Source organism: Emys orbicularis, chromosome 1, assembly GCF_028017835.1.
Source record: "Emys orbicularis isolate rEmyOrb1 chromosome 1, rEmyOrb1.hap1, whole genome shotgun sequence".
In the NCBI taxonomy this organism is placed as follows: domain Eukaryota; kingdom Metazoa; phylum Chordata; order Testudines; family Emydidae; genus Emys; species Emys orbicularis.
The window spans coordinates 373045701-373062826 of NC_088683.1; the positions used below are offsets into that span (position 1 = coordinate 373045701).

General features: G+C 67.2%; 1 protein-coding gene across 1 annotated transcript; it reads left to right on the forward strand.

Annotated features, from left to right (window-relative positions):
• Positions 1–10583: 10583 nt before the first annotated feature.
• CCKBR (cholecystokinin B receptor) lies at positions 10584–16886 on the forward strand. The gene is given in 6 exon segments (XM_065423361.1): positions 10584–10728; positions 13891–14142; positions 14441–14690; positions 15204–15331; positions 16365–16441; positions 16443–16886. Coding segments are annotated over 6 exon segments (1296 nt in total).
• The last annotated feature ends 240 nt before the right edge of the window (positions 16887–17126 follow it).

The following is a 17126-nucleotide window of genomic DNA, read 5'->3' on the forward strand; positions in this document are numbered from 1 at the left end:
CATAAAGGTTTTCAACATCCTCTTTAGGGTCCCATTGAACCTCTCCACCAGCCCGTTGGACTGAGGGTGGTAGACTGAGGCCCAGGTGTGTCAGACCTCACACTTCTCCCACAAGCACTGGAGCAGGGTTGACATGAAGTTAGACCCCTGGTCTGTAAGGACATCCTTGGGGAACCCCACTCTGCTGAAGATGGTCAGCAGCGCGTCTGCCATGGTGTCTGCCTCGATAGAGGACAAGGCCACCGCCTCGGGGTAGCGCGTAGCAAAATCTACCACCACCAGGATGTATTTCTTCCCTGACCGGGTCACCCTGCTGAGGGGCCCCACTATGTCCATGGCCACCTTCTGGAAAGGCCCCTCTATGATAGGCAAAGGTCTCAGCAAATCCCGGGCCTTTCCCCACCCTCTGGCAGGAGTCACAGGATCTGTGTGACGAAGTGGGACTGTTCTTAATGTTTCCTCTGAATACTGTGTGGGTGCCTCAGTTTCTGACCGACCCTCTGTCGCCTAGCAACTAATGGCCAGGCCCTTCCCCCCTGCAAGGGGATGCTAAAGGTGTGGGAGAACAAAGAGGTCAGGTGACCTCCTGGCCCGGGAAAGGAACTCAGCAGAGGAGATGGGGCTGGAGGGGGTTTCAGTTTGGAGCTGGCTGGGGACGGGGAGTGAGGGCAGACGGGGGTGTCTGGCTCGCGGGACCCCAGAATGGACCCAGCTGAGGGATCCGGTTCTCTGGACCTACAAGCTCTGTTTTAGACTGTGTTCCTGTCATCTAATAAACCTCTGTTTTACTGGCTGGCTAAGAGTCACGTCTGACTGCGAAGTCGGGGTGCAGGACCCTCTGGCTTCCCCAGGACCCCGCCTGGGCGGACTCGCTGTGAGAAGTGCATGGAGGGGCAGGGGATGCTGAATGCTCCAAGGTCAGACCCAGGAGGTGAAGCCGTGTGAGCTTCTTGCCCTGAAGACGGTCTGCTCCGAGGGAGAGGAGGCTCCCCAAAGTCCCGACTGGCTTTGTGGGGAGCAGTTCCAGAGCATCACCCGGGGACTCCGTGACAACCTGCAATACTGTCGGACAGTGTCAAAGACCCCAGGCCAGGAAAAGTTCTGCAGCAGCCTCTGCCTGGTGTGCCGGATGCCCTGATCCCCCGAAAGGGGGATATCGTGGGCCAAGTACAACAGTTTGCGGCGGTACCTCTGGGGAACCACCAGCTGCCTCCTGACTTTCCAAGATTCAGTTCGCCCTGAACCAGTCCATTCCCGGTACAGGAATCCCCTCTCCCACAGGAATCTCTCCCGGCGGTCGTCCCCCTGGGACCCTGCACCGCCGTGGCCAGCCAGGGCCCTCAGTTTCTCCAAGGAGGGATCCACCTGCAGCTCTGTTTGGAATTCAGCTGCTGGGTCTGAGGCGACAGCCCTGGCTGGTGGCACCTCAGTTTCCCCACCCTGGGACGGAGGCTCCGGCCCAGCCCTGTCGAGCCCTACCCTCGGCGCTTCAGCCCCCCCCCCCGGGAGGTCCCGCGTCCCTCGCTGGCTCTGGCTCCAGTTAAGGACCAGGGCGCTCTGAGTGCCATTCAGCCAGTTCTCCAAGTCATTACCCATTAGCACCTCGGTAGGCAGGTGATCGTGCACCCCAACCTCTTTGGGTCCCTCCTTAGCCCCCCCATTTCAGGTGTATCCTCGCTACAGGCACCTTAATGGGGGGCCTGAACACTCCCCTCAGGGTCATGTAGGCATCGGGCACTAGCTGGTCTGGGTCCACCACCTCGGACCGCGCCAGCATCACCTCCGCGCCCGTGTCCCAGAACCCCTGGACACATCTTCCCGCCACCTCAATGGGGATGATGTGGCAATTGTCCCCCGGGGCCTGTCCCATGCTCACCCGGTGGATTGAGTACGGGCGCTCTGGACCTGGGGCCCCGCCTTCCCCTGCTGGCAGCCACTCACTCCCTCCTGCTCCCAATCTGCTGTCCACAAACTCATCTTTGTATGAAGTTCAACAAAGACAAATGCAAGGTGCTCCACTTAGGAAGGAACAATCAGTTTCACACATACAGAATGGGAAGAGACTGTCTAGGAAGGAGTACGGCAGAAAGGGATCTTGGGGTTATAGTGGACCACAAGCTAAATATGAGTCAACAGTGTGATGCTGTTGCAAAAAAAGCAAACATGATTCTGGGATGTATTAACAGGTGTGTTGTGAGCAAGACACGAGAAGTCATTCTTCTGCTCTACTCTGCTCTGGTTAGGCCTCAGCTGGAGTATTGTGTCCAGTTCTGGGCACCGCATTTCAAGAAAGATGTGGAGAAATTGGAATGGGTCCAGAGAAGAGCAACAAGAATGATGAAAGGTCTTGAGAACATGACCTATGAAGGAAGGCTGAAAGAATTGGGTTTGTTTAGTTTGGAAAAGAGAAGACTGCGAGGGGACATGATAGCAGATTTCAGGTATCTAAAAGGGTGTCATAAGGAGGAGGGAGAAAACTTGTTCACCTTAGCCTCTGAGGATAGAACAAGAAGCAATGGGCTTAAACTGCAGCAAGGGAGGTTTAGGTTGGACAGACTGGACTCGATGACCTCTCGAGGTCCCTTCCAGTCCTAGAGTCTATGAATCTATGAATCTGCCAGCGCCCCTGCACTGCGCAGATCTTTGGGCTTCCGGTCCACTAGCCACATCTTTAGGTCCGGAGGGCAGATGTCATACAGCTGCTCCAACCCCACCAGGTTATACACGTCCTCTGCGGTAGTGGTCCCTGCGCCCTTCCCCCACTTGCGGAGATATTCCCCCAGCAAGTTGGTGACCTCCTTGTAAGAGACACCTGGGGTCTTGCGCACACCCCGGAATCGTTTCCTGTACGCCTCGGGGGTCAGTTCAAACTTCAGCAGCAAAGCCTGTTTGAACAGGTCGTAGTCCCCCGTCTCAACACCATCCATTTGGCTGAACGCCTGTATGGCTCTGGGACCCAGTGGGGGGGTCAGACAGCGAAGCCTGTCTGCAGGGTCAATCTGGTTCAGTTCACAAGCCTTCTCAAAGGCTGTGAGGTAGGCATCAATATCCGCCCCCCCCGCCCTCGAACTGGGGTAGCCGTTTGGTGTCTAGATTCCCCACACCACTGGCGTCTCGGGGCCCTTCCCCACTTACCCCCCGGCAGGCCCTCTTGGCCCACCGCTCATCCATCTCCAACTCGTGCTTCCGCTGTTCTGCACGGTCCACCAGCCTCCGCTCCTCCAGCTCCAGCTCCTTTGCTTTCAGCTGCAGCTCCAGTCTCCGCAGCTCCTCTAGGGAGGAACCTGACTGGGGTCTCCCTGTACTGACTGGGGAGTCAGGTCTGACCCACTCCTGGTCGCTACACAGACTGCCCCCCCAGCTACTCCCCGGCTCTCCGGGCACCCCGGGAGCCCCCCTGGGGTCTGGAGCCTGCGCCTCAGACAGGTCATTCTCTACAAGCTGAGCAATCAGCCGCTCCTTAGTGAGCCTCCCCACGCTCAGCCCCCTCTCCCTGCACAGACGTGCCAGGTCGCTCTTACAGAGCTGGTTCTAGGCCATTTCCAAGCTGGTTCTGTTCAATACCCTCGTTCTATCGCTGGCAGCCACTCACTGTAAAGCGCCAGCGCTCGCAGCCAACGTCTACAGGGTGCATCCGCGAAACATCCCACTTCTCACACCACGTTGTCACGGACTCAAAGATCGTGCCCACTCTTGGCCCCGTGCGGTCCGTGGGGGGGTGCCCCTTTCAGTGCGACAGCCCTTCTCGGGGGTCCACTCTTTTTCAGGGTCAGGCCCCTCCACCTCCTGGAGCCACACCTCTGAGCCTTAGCACGCCTGTCTCTGCCGTGGGCCCCCGCAAGGTGTCCACTCGCTCTGGACCCCGGGGCCTCCACCCCCCAGAGGGAATAATGCCCCCCCCAGCCCTAGACTGGAGCAACTCTCAGCCAGCGTAAAGCAGGAGGGTTTATTGAGCGTTGAACCCAGCACAGGAAACTCTCCGGCCTCAGGCCTGGCCTCCCTCAGCCCAGCACATCCCAGTCTCCCAGCATCCAGGTGGGCTCTGCCTGCTCCCCCTCTCCAGCCCTGAGCCCCCCTGCTTCCCAGCTGGGCATCTGAGATCACCGGCCCAAGGCCTCGCCTCCGTCCATTGTCTTCTCTCCAGGGAAACAGGTCACCTGGGCCTCCTCTCCCCTCTTCTGTCCTCTGGTCCCTCTGGCTGGAACCGGCAGGTTACCGGGGTCCTCTCTCCGTAGCCCATTGTCCTCCCACTGGCCAGAACCGGCTGCGACTCCTGAGCTGGGCCTCCCGGTCACCAGTCGCTGGGGTCTCCATTCTCCAGGCCATTGGCTGGGGTCCCAAGTTCCCTCTCCGGTCCTGTGTAACAACGAACTCCCTCTCCCCTCCCCTCGTTAAACCAGCAACACCCAGGGAAACTGAGTCCCACCCCCTCTGCGTGCAAACCATTGGAAAAACAAAGAAAAAGCAAGACACCCCCCACACACACACTTTGTCACACCTCGCACGCCGGCGTCTCCGCCCTGCTCACTCGGGCCCCAGAGGTGGTGAAACCGAGCGGCTCGCCCTAGTGAAAGCGTGCGATGGGGGCCTCCCAGGGTGTGATGAAGTGGGACTGTTCTTAATGTTTCCTCTGAATACTGTGTGGGTGCCTCAGTTTCCCCTATGCATTTCTTAAGTCTCTAGGTGGTGGGGAAAGGCCAGTGTGCATAAATCACTGACACTCTGTCTCCCAGGCAACAAATGGCCAGGGCCCCTTCCCCCCCTGCAAGGAAATAGCTAAAGGTGAACAAAGAGATCAGGTGACCTCCTGGCCCAGGAAAGAGACAAAGCCGAGAGAAGGAGGGGCTGAAGTGGGTTTTCAGAGTTGGATCTACCTGGGGACTAGGAGTGAGGGCAGATGCGGGTGTCTGGCTCTCTGAACCCCATAATGGACCCGGCCGAGGGGTCCCGTTCGCCGCTGTACCTACAAGCTCTGTTTTAGACCATGTTCCTGTCATCTAATAAACCTCTGTGTTACTGGCTGGCTGAGAGTCACGACTGACTGCGAAGTGGGGGTGCAGAACCCTTTGGCTTCCCCAGGACCCCGCCTGGGCGGACTCGCTGTGGGAAGCGCACGGAGGGACATATGCTGAATGCTCCCAGGAGAGACCCAGGAGGTGAAGCCCTGTGAGCTTCTTGCCCTGAAGACGGTCTGCTCCAAGGGAGAGGAGGCTCCCCAGAGTCCTGACTGGCTTTGTGGGGAGCAGTTCCAGAGCGTCGCCCGGGGCTCCGTGACACAGGGACTGAACCGTGCGAGGCCCCGGGACACTGGGTGGCAGACAGCCCAGTGCTGGCATTGCAAGGTAAATCCCCAGGGCAGCTCAGGTGCCAGGCTCGCCAGGCTGGCCTCCCACGTGTGGGGACAGAACGGGTGGGCAGGGGCTGTCTGGGAGAATTTGAACTGCCCGGGGGGTGGGGGGTGTTGTCACTGGCTCCGGAACGCAAACTGGTTCCAATGGAGCAGCATTTTGGCACTTCCCAGCGAGGGGGGAGTCCCGGGGCGGTGCCGTCACCGGGCGTAACCACCAGAGCGTAAAACGTCCTGGTTTGTGTAACCGGGCAGCAGTGACTGTGTGAGTTTTTCCATCTTTACCCATCCTGGGCACGCAGCCAAAGCAGTGATAAGAGCAGCCAGGGGATCAGAGCATAAACCCAACCTGGGGGTGCCCGTGCCATGGCGAGGGCTGGCCACAGCCGGGGCGGCCGGCGGGTGCTGCTAGGACGCCAGCAAGGAAAGCACTAACTGCGCTGCCATTGCTCCGATTCAGAGTGAACGCCCGCGAGAGGCGGGGGAGGGGGCGGGGCCCATCCCACCCCTGCCCAGCTGTTGTTCCAGGCAGATGCCTCCGTGTAGGTGACACGCGGCTCCCGCTTCCAAGGGCAGTTTTGCAGCCATCAAGGACAAACCCCAGCTCAGGGGTCCCCGTCGCCCCGGCCCTTCCTTGGTCCGCTGGTCACTGTCCGTGGGGCAGCTCCAGGACTCGTGTGGTATCGGCCTACCTGCAGGGACCCATCGCCTGGGGGGCAGCGCCTGCAGAACAGCCGGCTGCGGGGACCTACCCTCCATGCAGAGGGGCCTCCCACGCTTTGCTCCCGGAGCTGGCAGCTCACCCAGAGCAGCTGCCCCACCCCTCCCAGCCCCCCGGGGTCACCGCAGTGGGGAGTGAGGGGGGCAGGAAGAGGGGAGCCCAGCCACTCTAGTGAGGGGGGTGAATAGGGGCCCATTGGCTGGTGTTACAGGGAGGCTGGGCAGTGTTATGGGGGGGGGGGTTGTACCGTGTGATGGGGTTTGTGGGGGGTTGTACCATGTCACTGGGCTCTGTGGGGGGTCAAACCACATGACAGGGCACTGTGGGGGGTCATACCATTTCATGGGGCTTTGTGGGGGTGTCACGGAGTCACCGGGCAATACTGCAGGATGCTCTGTCCACGGGGTGCAGTTTATCCCACTACTGACACCAGTTGTCACAGAGTCCCCAGGCGATGCTCTGGAGCTGCTCCCCACAAAGCCAGTCAGGACTTTGGGGAACCTCCTCTCCCTCGGAGCAGACTGTCTTCAGGGCAAGAAGCTTCCACAGCTTTGACCTCCCTGGGTCTGACCCCGGAGCATTCAGCCTCCCCTGCCCCACCGTGTGCTTCCCACAGCGAGTCTGCCCGGGCGGAGTCCTGGGGGAGCCAGTGGGTCCTGCACCCCCACTCCGCAGCCAGACGTGACTCTCAGCCAGCTGGGAAAACAGACGGTTTATTCGTCGACAGGAACACAGCATAGAACAGAGCTTGTTAGCACAGAAATCAGTGACTTTCAGCCAAGTCCATCTTTGGGAGTCCTGGGCCAGACGCCCTGGATTCCCCCCTCGAGTCCCCCCACGCAGACTTCCAGCCACCTCTTGTCCTGCTTCCCAGGCAAAAGGTGTCACCTGTTTGCACCCCCCTCCTGGGTCTCAGGTTACACAGGTGCAAGCAGCTGGGCAGCCTCACCTGCCCCGAAGGCCTCAGCAAAATCACACCCCCAATTCCCATTGGTGCGGCACACAGGGAAACTGAGACACGCACAGTATTGGTATAGGACAGTAAGACTCACATGCAACATAACAAGATGAATAAAACCCCACACGGGGGCACTGAGGGGTTGTACAACGTCACAGGTGTCTCGGGAGGCACTGGGGGTCATACCACAGCACGGGGGTCTGGGAGGCACTGGGGGGTCGCACCATGGAATGAGGGCTCTGGGGGTCCACTGGGGGTTGTACCACATCACGTGGCTCTGGGGGGCTGCTGGGGGGGTCATACCACATCACGGGGCTCTGGGGGGGGGACTGGGGGGTCGTACCATGTCACAGGGCTCCAGGGGGGCACTGGGGGGTCGTACCACATCACGGGGCTTGGGGGGGCACTGGGGGGTCGTACCACATCACGGGGCTTGGGGGGGCACCTGGGGGGTCGTACCACATCACGGGGCTCCCTGGGGTTCTGGGGGGTTGTGACGAACTGGGACTGTTCTTACTGTGATCTGTAAGTGCTGACAGGGGAGTGTGGCTGGGATGGTCTCCATTGGGGGATGGGAGAATGACTGAAGGGAAATACCTGAGCCTGTAACATGAGAACCCAGGAGGGGGCTGGGGCGAGGTGACACCTTTGCCCGGGAAAGTGAACAAAGGCTGTGGGAGGGGTCGCTGAAGGCAGAGTCTGGGAAGCTGGCTGGTGAGGTGGCTGGAGGCAGGGAGGGCTCTGACCTCTGGAGGGGGGCTGGGGTGCCCGAGGACCCCAAGATGGACCTAACTGAGGGGTATCCTGTTGTCTGTGCCTGCAAGACCTGTCTCGGACTGTATTCCCATCGTCTAAATAAACCTTCTGCTTTACTGGCTGGCTGAGAGTCATGGTGAATCGCAGGGAGCCGGGGGTGCAGGGCCTTGTGTCCCCCACACTCCGTGACAGGGGTCTACCATGTCACGGGGCTCTGCGGGGGTGCTGCGGGCGTGTACCACATCATGGGGCTCTCGGGGGGTGCTGGGGGGTTGTACCATGTCACCGGGCTCCGGGGGGGGCTGTCTCCCCGCCGCAGGCCGTGTGGGCAGGCGGCTCTGTGCGCCAGGTGCCCAGACAATGGGCGAGCGGCTGGGGTGAAAAACTGCAGCTGTTTCCCGCTCTTCCCCCCCCCCCCCCCGCCCCGCTGGGTAAACAGGACGGAGCTCAGAGCCACGAGTCAACACGCCCCGCCCGGCACACCACGGTGCCCGCGCCGCCCGCCCGGATAAGCAGGGCAAACACAGCATGCCTGCGGGGCCAGGCGCTGCTGGGAGACGGCGTCTGCTCCCAGCGCCCCTCGCCCGCCGTGGGGCAGCTCCCGGCCAGCCCTGCCCCCCACGCAGCGCCCCAACGCGATACCCCACAGCACCAGGGGCTCACCCAGCCCGTAGGGCAGGGGATGGGCACCCGGACGCCGGGGTTCTTCTCCTGGCCCCAACTGGCTGGGAGCCCCCGCCCAGGTCTCTGCGCCCAGGCCCCCGTTCAGCCTGTGGGTGTGTCTGGGCCCAGCCCTGGGCCGGGGGGTCCCAGCTACATGACCCACAGTGACCCTGCGGGGTAGGGCATGGACCCGCCACAGGCTGATGCTGGGGGCCAGCCAGGGGGCGTTGAATGGACCTGGGGTCCCAGTGGCTTTTCCTGGGAGCCGGACCCCTGGGCCCACCTTTCCCCGCCCCATCCTGGGGGCCAAGAAATTACAGGCCCACAACCTGGCCACCCCAAGAGCAGCCAGGCCCAGGGCCAATCAGAGGGGGGTCAGGGGCGCCATTTGGCCTGGGCCTCAAGCTCCAAGGGGGCCTCAGATTTAGACACTTGTTAATTTTTTGGCATTTGATAAGTTTCGCAACTTGGTTTGATGGCACCAAAATGTGACACTCACTGAGCTCCGAGCTGCACGTTTCCGCCAATGAGAGCTGGGGGCCTGGGGCAGACGCAGGGACCCTGTGTGGGACCCCAGAAACTGCCCAGAACTGCAATTCACTAACCCTGGGGCTGTAGGGGAGCCGTTCCCCAGCCCTGGGCTCCCCCCAGCCCTGCCGGTGCCCCTCACTCCCGACCAGCAGCCCCCTGCCAGCCCGGCCCTGCCGGTGCCCCCTCACTCCCGACCCGCAGCCCCCTGCTAGCCCAGCCCTGCCCCCCGCCAGCTCTGCCGGTGCCCCTCACTCCCAACCCGCATCCCCTGCCCCCCCCTCCCCCCCCCCCGCAGCCCTGCCGGTGCCCCTCACTCCCGACCCGCAGCCCCCTGCTAGCCCAACCCTGCCCCTCCCAGCCCTGCCGGTGCCCCTCACTCCCAACCCGCAGCCCCCTGCCAGCCCGGCCCTGCCGGTGCCCCTCACTCCCGACCCGCAGTCCCTGCCCCCCCCCCCCCGCAGCCCTGCCGGTGCCCCTCACTCCCGACCCGCAGCCCCCTGCCAGCCCGGCCCTGCCGGTGCCCCTCACTCCCGACCCGCAGTCCCTGCCCCCCCGCAGTCCCTGCCCCCCCGCAGCCCTGCCGGTGCCCCTCACTCCCGACCCGCAGCCCCCTGCCAGCCCGGCCCTGCCGGTGCCCCTCACTCCCGACCCGCAGCCCCCTGCCAGCCCGGCCCTGCCGGTGCCCCTCACTCCCGACCCGCATTCCCTGCCCCCCCGCAGCCCTGCCAGTGCCCCTCACTCCCGACCCGCAGCCCCCTGCCAGCCCGGCCCTGCCGGTGCCCCTCACTCCCAACCCACAGCCCCTGCCCCGCCGCAGCCCTGCCGGTGCCCCTCACTCCCGACCCACAGCCCCCTGCTAGCCCAACCCTGCCCCTCCCAGCCCTGCCGGTGCCCCTCACTCCCGAACCGCAGCCCCCTGCTAGCCCAGCCCTGCCCCCACAGCTCTGCCGGTGCCCCTCACTCCCGACCCGCAGCCCCTGCCCCCCTGCAGCCCTGCCGGTGCCCCTCACTCCCGACCCGCAGCCCCTGCCCCCTACCCGAAGCCCTGCCGGTGCCCCTCACCCCGAACCCGAAGCCCCTGCCCCCCCGCAGCCCTACCGGTGCCCCTCACTCCCGACCCGCAGCCCCTGCCCCCCCGCAGCCCTGCTGGTGCCCCTCACTCCCGACCCGCAGCCCCCTGCCAGCCCAGCCCTGCCGGTGCCCCTCACTCCCAACCCACAGCCCCTGCCCCCCCGCAGCCCTGCCGGTGCCCCTCACTCCCGACCCACAGCCCCCTGCTAGCCCAGCCCTGCCCCCCACAGCTCTGCCGGTGCCCCTCACTCCCGACCCGCAGCCCCTGCCCCCCACCCGAAGCCCTGCCGGTGCCCCTCACTCCCGACCCGCAGCCCCTGCCCCCCACCCGAAGCCCTGCCGGTGCCCCTCACTCCCGACCCGCAGCCCCCCGCCCCTCCCCACCGTTCGCGCCGGGCCCGGCAGGGGGCGCTGTTCGCTCGCGGATCCGCGGCCGGTGCTGGCTCCGGGCTCAGTCGGTCCCGGCGCTGGAGCCGAGCAGAGGCGGCGGCGGGTCCGGAGCGGGCGGAGGAAGCCGCCGCCGCGAGGCGCCGGGGATGGGCGCGGCCGGAGCCCTGGACCCGCGGCGCCCGAACGAGACGCTGCAGCGGCTGCTGTGCGGGGGGGGCCCCGGCAACGCCTCGGGCTGGAACCGGAGCCTCTGCGACCTGCTGCGGAGCCCGCCCGGGGCCCCCCCCGCAGGTGAGACCGGCCCCCCGGGGTCCCCCACCTTCCCCGTCCCCCTCCCCGAGCCCCCCTCCCCCGGCCCCCCGGCAGGTGAGACCGCCCCCCCCCGCCCTGCGGGCGCTGCCCATGTGTCCTACGCCCCGCACTGCCCCCAGCCCCGGGGCTCGGCCTTGGCTCAGATGCGGCCGGGGTCGCTGCTGCCGCAGTGGGGGTGAGTCCCAGGGGCTCCGGCCTGCGCCCCCCATGTCTGGGACAGGGACCCGCCGCCTCTGGGAGTGGCCCGGGGGTCAGGGCTGGCTCCAGGAACTGGCGGAGGAAGCACATGGGGGGCAAAAATGGTAGAGCCGGCCCTGGGCGGGGGGGGGGTTGTTCTGCAAACGAGAGATGAGAGGATGTTCCAGCCCCTGGCTCCCCCCCCCCCAAGCCCTGCCGGTGCCCCTCACTCCCGACCCGCAGCCCCTGCCCCCCCAGTCCTGCCAGTGCCCCTCACTCCCGACCCGCAGCCCCTGATATCCCAGCTGTGATTCTCTCCTAGGCAGAGAGAAGGTGGGTTCTGTTGTCCCCCTCCCTCCCCCCCCAAGTATAGGAGCAGTGTGTGCGGGGGGGGGTGGAGGGGGCTGAGTGCTGGAATCTGGGGCCTTGCCCCTCTGGAGGCACTGGCCTGGCCCCGGCCTGGGGGCGTTGGGCTAGGGCTGTTGGGGGTCCCTGCGACCCCCCCCCTTAGGCTGGCTCTGGGTGGACGTGTCACTGGATACCCCAGCCTGGGCCGCGAGCTGGGTCCACGGGTCAGCATCTGTCCCTTGTTTGTGGGTCTGGCACCTCGCCCTGCCGGTGCCCCTCACTCCCGACCCGCAGTCCCTGCTAGCCCAGCCCTGCCCCCCGCAGTCCTGCCGGTGCCCCTCACTCCCGACCCGCAGCCCCCTGCTAGCGCAGCCCTGCCCCCCCCCAGTCCTGCCGGTGCCCCTCACTCCCGACCAGCAGCCCCTGCTAGCCCAGTCCTGCCCCCCCCCAGTCCTGCCGGTGCCCCTCACTCCCGACCCGCAGCCCCTGCTAGCCCAGCCCTGCCCCCCCCAGTCCTGCCAGTGCCCCTCACTCCCGACCTGCAGCCCCTGCTAGCCCAGTCCTGCCCCCCCCCCAGTCCTGCCGATGCCCCTCACTCCCGACCCGCAGTCCCTGCTAGCCCAGCCCTGCCCCCCCCCAGTCCTGCCAGTGCCCCTCACTCCCGACCCGCAGCCCCTGCTAGCCCAGCCCTGCCCCCCCCAGCCCAGCCTGTGCCCCTCACTCCCGACCCGCAGCCCCTGCTAGCCCAGCCCTGCCGTGCCCCTCACTCCCGACCCGCAGCCCCTGTTAGCCCAGCCCTGCCCCCCCCAGTCCTGCTAGTGCCCCTCACTCCCGACCCGCAGCCCCTGCTAGCCCAGCCCTGCCCCCCCAGTCCTGCCAGTGCCCCTCACTCCCGACCCGCAGCCCCTGCTAGCCCAGCCCTGCCCCCCCAGTCCTGCCAGTGCCCCTCACTCCCGACCCGCAGCCCCTGCTAGCCCAGCCCTGCCCCCCCAGTCCTGCCAGTGCCCCTCACTCCCGACCCGCAGCCCGTGGCTGGACTGGAGCCCGGGGCTGGGCCCTGGGTCGGTACCGGAGCCACCGTGAGCCGCCACCTCCCCCGTGTTTGGCCCAGAGGGGCCCAGGGAGCCCTGGGGGAGTCGCTTGTCCGCTGGGACCCCCGGATCCTTTGGCGTCCCGCGGAGCCAACGGGCAGGGGGCAGCACAGCCTGGCACTTCCCGCAGGAGGGAAACTCGGACCCGGCCTCAGCGTCTCGGCGCCGCACCCGAGTTATCAGTCCCTGCGAGGAGGCCCCCCGGCTCCCGCTCTCCTGTGGGGCCGGCCCCACGGCCTGTCAGACGGCGCCTCTGGGCTCCAGCCGCCTGCGTCCGCTGCCCGGACGCCAACGGCCTGTTCCTGCCATTCGCTCGGCAGCTGGCGCCAGCCACGGGCGGACGGACGCTGGGCTGTCGGGCCCTTGGGCGACCTTGGCCTGCTCGGCTCAGGGGCCGTCCAGGGCAGGCGTGGGAGCCACTGGGGCAGGCCCAGCCCCCAGACCCCGGAGCCCCCAGTGGCTCAGCTGTCCCCGGGACACCCCCCCCCCCACCTCTCTCTGGCCTCGCTCTGGGGGCTCGGTAGCCACAGCGACGCCAGGGCCTGCACCCGGCCAGGGGACCTGGTGGTGGTGAGTTCCGCAGGCCAGCGGGGCCCAGGGGCTAGAGGAGTGTCAGCGACTCCCCCTCGCTCTGCGTCCCACTCCGGAGTCTCTCTCCCATCACCCGTAGGCCAGCCCGGCCTGGTCGCTCTCCCCAGGCAGGGATCTCTCCGGCCACTGAGTGTTCCCAGGGCCCATCCCTGCCCGCGCTCATTTTCCAGAACGGGGGGGGGCGGGTGGGCAGGGGGAGCGGACCCAGTGCGGGGCCAGGGGGGACCCAGTGCGGGGCCAGGGGGGGTTGCGGGGGGACCCAGCGTGGCGCCGGGGGGGCAGGGGGGGACCCAGCGCAGTGGGAGGGGGTCGGGGGGAACCCAGTGTGGCGCTGGGGGCTTTCAGTGCCCGGGGTGTTGGTTGTGCCACACTGGTCCCCACCGGGCGTTGTGCCTGCGGCTGCCCCGGGGCCAGGGGAGGCGGCGCCGTGGGGAGGGACCAGCAGGCGCGGGGTGGGGGGGGGCAGAGGGAGGGACCCAGCGCAGTGTGGGGGGGTTGGGGGGCTGCCCTGGGGCTAGGGGAGGCTGCGCCGTGGGGAGGGTGACCAGCAGGCACGGGGTGGGGGGAGCCATCCTGCAGCAGAGTCAGTGGGGGGCCCCCAGGCATCATCATGGGCGTCCTGGCTCCCAGCCTCCCCCCAAGCCGGGGAGGACCCAGGCGTCCTGGCCCCCGGTGTTACCCTGCCCGAGCCGGGGAGGACCCAGGCGTCCTGGCCCCCGGCGTTCCCCTGCCCGAGCCGGGGAGGACCCAGGCGTCCTGGCCCCCGGCGTTCCCCTGCCCGAGCCGGGGAGGACCCAGGCGTCCTGGCCCCCGGGGTTACCCTGCCCGAGCCGGGGAGGACCCAGGCGTCCTGGCCCCCGGCGTTCCCCTGCCCGAGCCGGGGAGGACCCAGGCGTCCTGGCCCCCGGGGTTACCCTGCTCTCCGTCTCCGCAGACCTGGAGTTCACGGTGCGGGTCCTGCTCTACGCGCTGATCTTCCTGCTCAGCGTCTTCGGGAACTCGCTGATCATCGCGGTGCTGGTGCTGAACCGCCGCCTGCGCACGGTCACCAACTCCTTCCTGCTCTCGCTGGCGCTGAGCGACCTGCTGCTGGCGCTGTGCTGCATGCCCTTCACCCTCGTGCCCAACCTCATGGGCACCTTCGTCTTCGGCCCCGCCGTCTGCAAGCTCGTGGCCTATCTCATGAGTGAGTGCGGGGGGATCTGTGGGGGCTGGCATCCAGGGAGGCGGGGTGGGGCTGGGGATCCGGGGGGGGCTGGGGGCCGGGGATCTGGGTGCCAGGGATCTGGGGGGCCGGGGATCTGGGTGCCAGGGATCTGGGGGGTCAGGGATCTGGGCCCGTGCTGGTGCCGGGGGGATCGGGCCGGGGTCCGTCTCCCTGCCCCTGGCAGTGGCGCTGGGTGCCCGGTTCGCCTGCACCCCTGTGCTGGGCAGTGCTGGGCACGGGCCGGGGGGGGGCTCACGCGGCGTGTGCCCCCCCCCAGGCATCTCCGTCAGCGTCTCCACCTTCAGCCTGGTGGCGATCGCCATCGAGCGGTACAGCGCCATCTGCAACCCGCTGCAGTCCCGCGTGTGGCAAACCCGCTCCCACGCCTACCGGGTCATCGCCAGCACCTGGCTGCTGTCCCTGCTGCTCATGCTGCCCTACGCCATCTACAGCACCACGGTGTCCACCCGGCCTGGGCTCGCCCAGTGCCAGCACCGCTGGCCCAGCCAGCCCTTCAAACAGGCCTGGTGAGTTGGGCCCCCCTGTGCCCCCCAGCATCCCACTGCATCCCTCTGTGCCCCCAGCGCCCCTCTGTGCCCCCAGCGCCCCCCTGTGCCCCCCTGCGCCCCTCTGTGCCCCCTCCATCCCTCTGTGCCCCTAGCGCCCCCCTGCATCCTCCTGTTCCCCCAGCACCTCCCTGTGCCCCGCAGTGTCCCAGTGCATCCTCCTGTGCCCCCAGCGCCCGGCCTCGCCCAGGGCCAGCACCGCTGGCCCAGCCGCACTGAGTCATGGGCCCCCCGTGCCCCCCCGCCCCACTGTGCCCCCAGTGCCCTGTCCCCCCCTCCCCCGCAGTGGGGCCTGGGCTGGGCTCTGGTCCAGCGGACGCACTGCCCGGGGCCCCGTTGGGATGGGGCAGCCGGCGTGGGTGGCCCGGCCCGGCTGACTGGGGGTGTCCAGGCCGCGGGGAGCTTGGGCAGAGCAGGGCCCCGGGAGGGGAGGGGCTCCCGTGTGACGGGCTGTTCCCCCCCCCCCCCCCCCAGGTACATCCTGCTGCTCCTCATCCTCTTCTTCATCCCCGGCACGGTGATGGCCGTAGCCTACGGACTCATCTCCCGCGAGCTCTACCGCGGCATCCGCTTCGAGATGGACGTGAAGAGAGAAGCCACAGGTGAGTAAGCGCCTGAGACGCCCCGGGGCCCCTGACTGCACCCACCCCGGGGCCCCCTGTCCGCACACGCCCCCACCCCGGGGCCCCCTGTCCGCACACGCCCCCACCCCGGGGCCCCCTGTCCACACACACACACACCCCGGGGCCCCCTGTCCGCACACGCCCCCCCCCCCCCCCGGGCCCCCTGTCCACACACACACACCCCGGGCCCCCTGTCCGCACACGCCCCCCCCCCGGGGTCCCCTGTCCACACACACACACCCCCAGCCCCCTGTCCGCACACGCCCCCCCCCCCGGCCCCCTGTCCGCACACGCCCTGCCCCCGGCCCCCTGTCCACACACACACACACACACCCCCAGAAACCCCTGTCCACACACCCCGGGATCCACCCATCTACCCCTGGTGTCCCCCCTCCACACACCCTGTCACGGAGTCCCCGGGCGATGCTCTGGAACTGCTCCCCACAAAGCCAGTCAGGACTTTGGGGAGCCTCCTCTCCCTCGGAGCAGACTGTCTTCAGGGCAAGAAGCTCACACGGCTTCACCTCCTGGGTCTCTCCTGGGAGCATTCAGCATATGTCCCTCCGTGCGCTTCCCACAGCGAGTCCGCCCCGGCGGGGTCCTGGGGAAGCTAGAGGGTCCTGCACCCCCACTTCGCAGTCAGACGTGACTCTCAGCCAGCCTGGGTCTCAGGTTATGCAGCTGCAAGCAGCTGGGCAGCCTCACCTGCCCCAAAGGCCTCAGCAAAATCACCCCCCCAATTCCCATTGGTGCGGCACACAGGGAAACTGAGGCACGCACAGTATTGGTATAGGACAGCAAGACTCACATGCACCATAACAAGATGAATAAAACCCCAGTTCGTCACACTGTCCACCCCCAGGGTCCCTCATTCACACCCGCCAACCCCCCCATCCACCCCGGGGGCCCCCGGTGCTCCCCATCCGCTTCCCAGGCTCCCCGCTACGACCCCTTGCACTCCTCTCGGGCCTGTCGCAGACACGGGCCGACCCCGGCTCTGCTCTCTCCCCAGGTCTCCAGCACGGCGGCACCGAGCCCCTGGCGCCGGGGGTGGAGGACGACGGCTGCTACGTGCAGCTGGCCAGGCCGGGGGGGGGCGCTGGAGCTGAGCTTGCTGGGCCGGGCGGGCGCAGGGCAGCAGGACTGCGCCCGCGTCAACGGCTCGCAGGCCACGCTGCTGGCCAAGAAGCGGGTGATCCGCATGCTGGTCGTCATCGTGGTGATGTTCTTCATCTGCTGGCTGCCCATCTTCTCCGCCAACACCTGGCGCGCCTTCGCCCCGGCCTCGGCCCACCGGGTGCTGTCGGGCGCCCCCATCTCCTTCATCCACCTGCTGTCCTACACCTCGGCCTGCGCCAACCCGCTCATCTACTGCTTCATGAACCGGCGCTTCCGCTCCGCCTTCGCCGCCACCTTCGCCCGCTGCCGCCCCCGGCGCCCCCGGCGCCCCCTGCCCGACGACGACATGCCTACCGCCAGCGCCTCCCTCTCCAAGTTCAGCTACACCACCGTCAGCAGCCTGGGGCCCCCCTAGCGCCCCCCTGTCAGCAGCCTGGGGCCCCCCTAGCGCCCCCCGTCACCAGCCTGGGGCCCCCCTAGCGCCCCCCCGTCAGCAGCCTGGGGCCCCCCTAGCGCCCCCCCCGTCAGCAGCCTGGGGCCCCCCTAGCGCCCCCCCGTCACCAGCCTGGCGCGCCCCTAGCGCCCCCCCCGTCACCAGCCTGGGGCCCTCCAGCACCTCCTTGTCAGCAGCCTGGGGCCCTCCAGCACCTCCTTG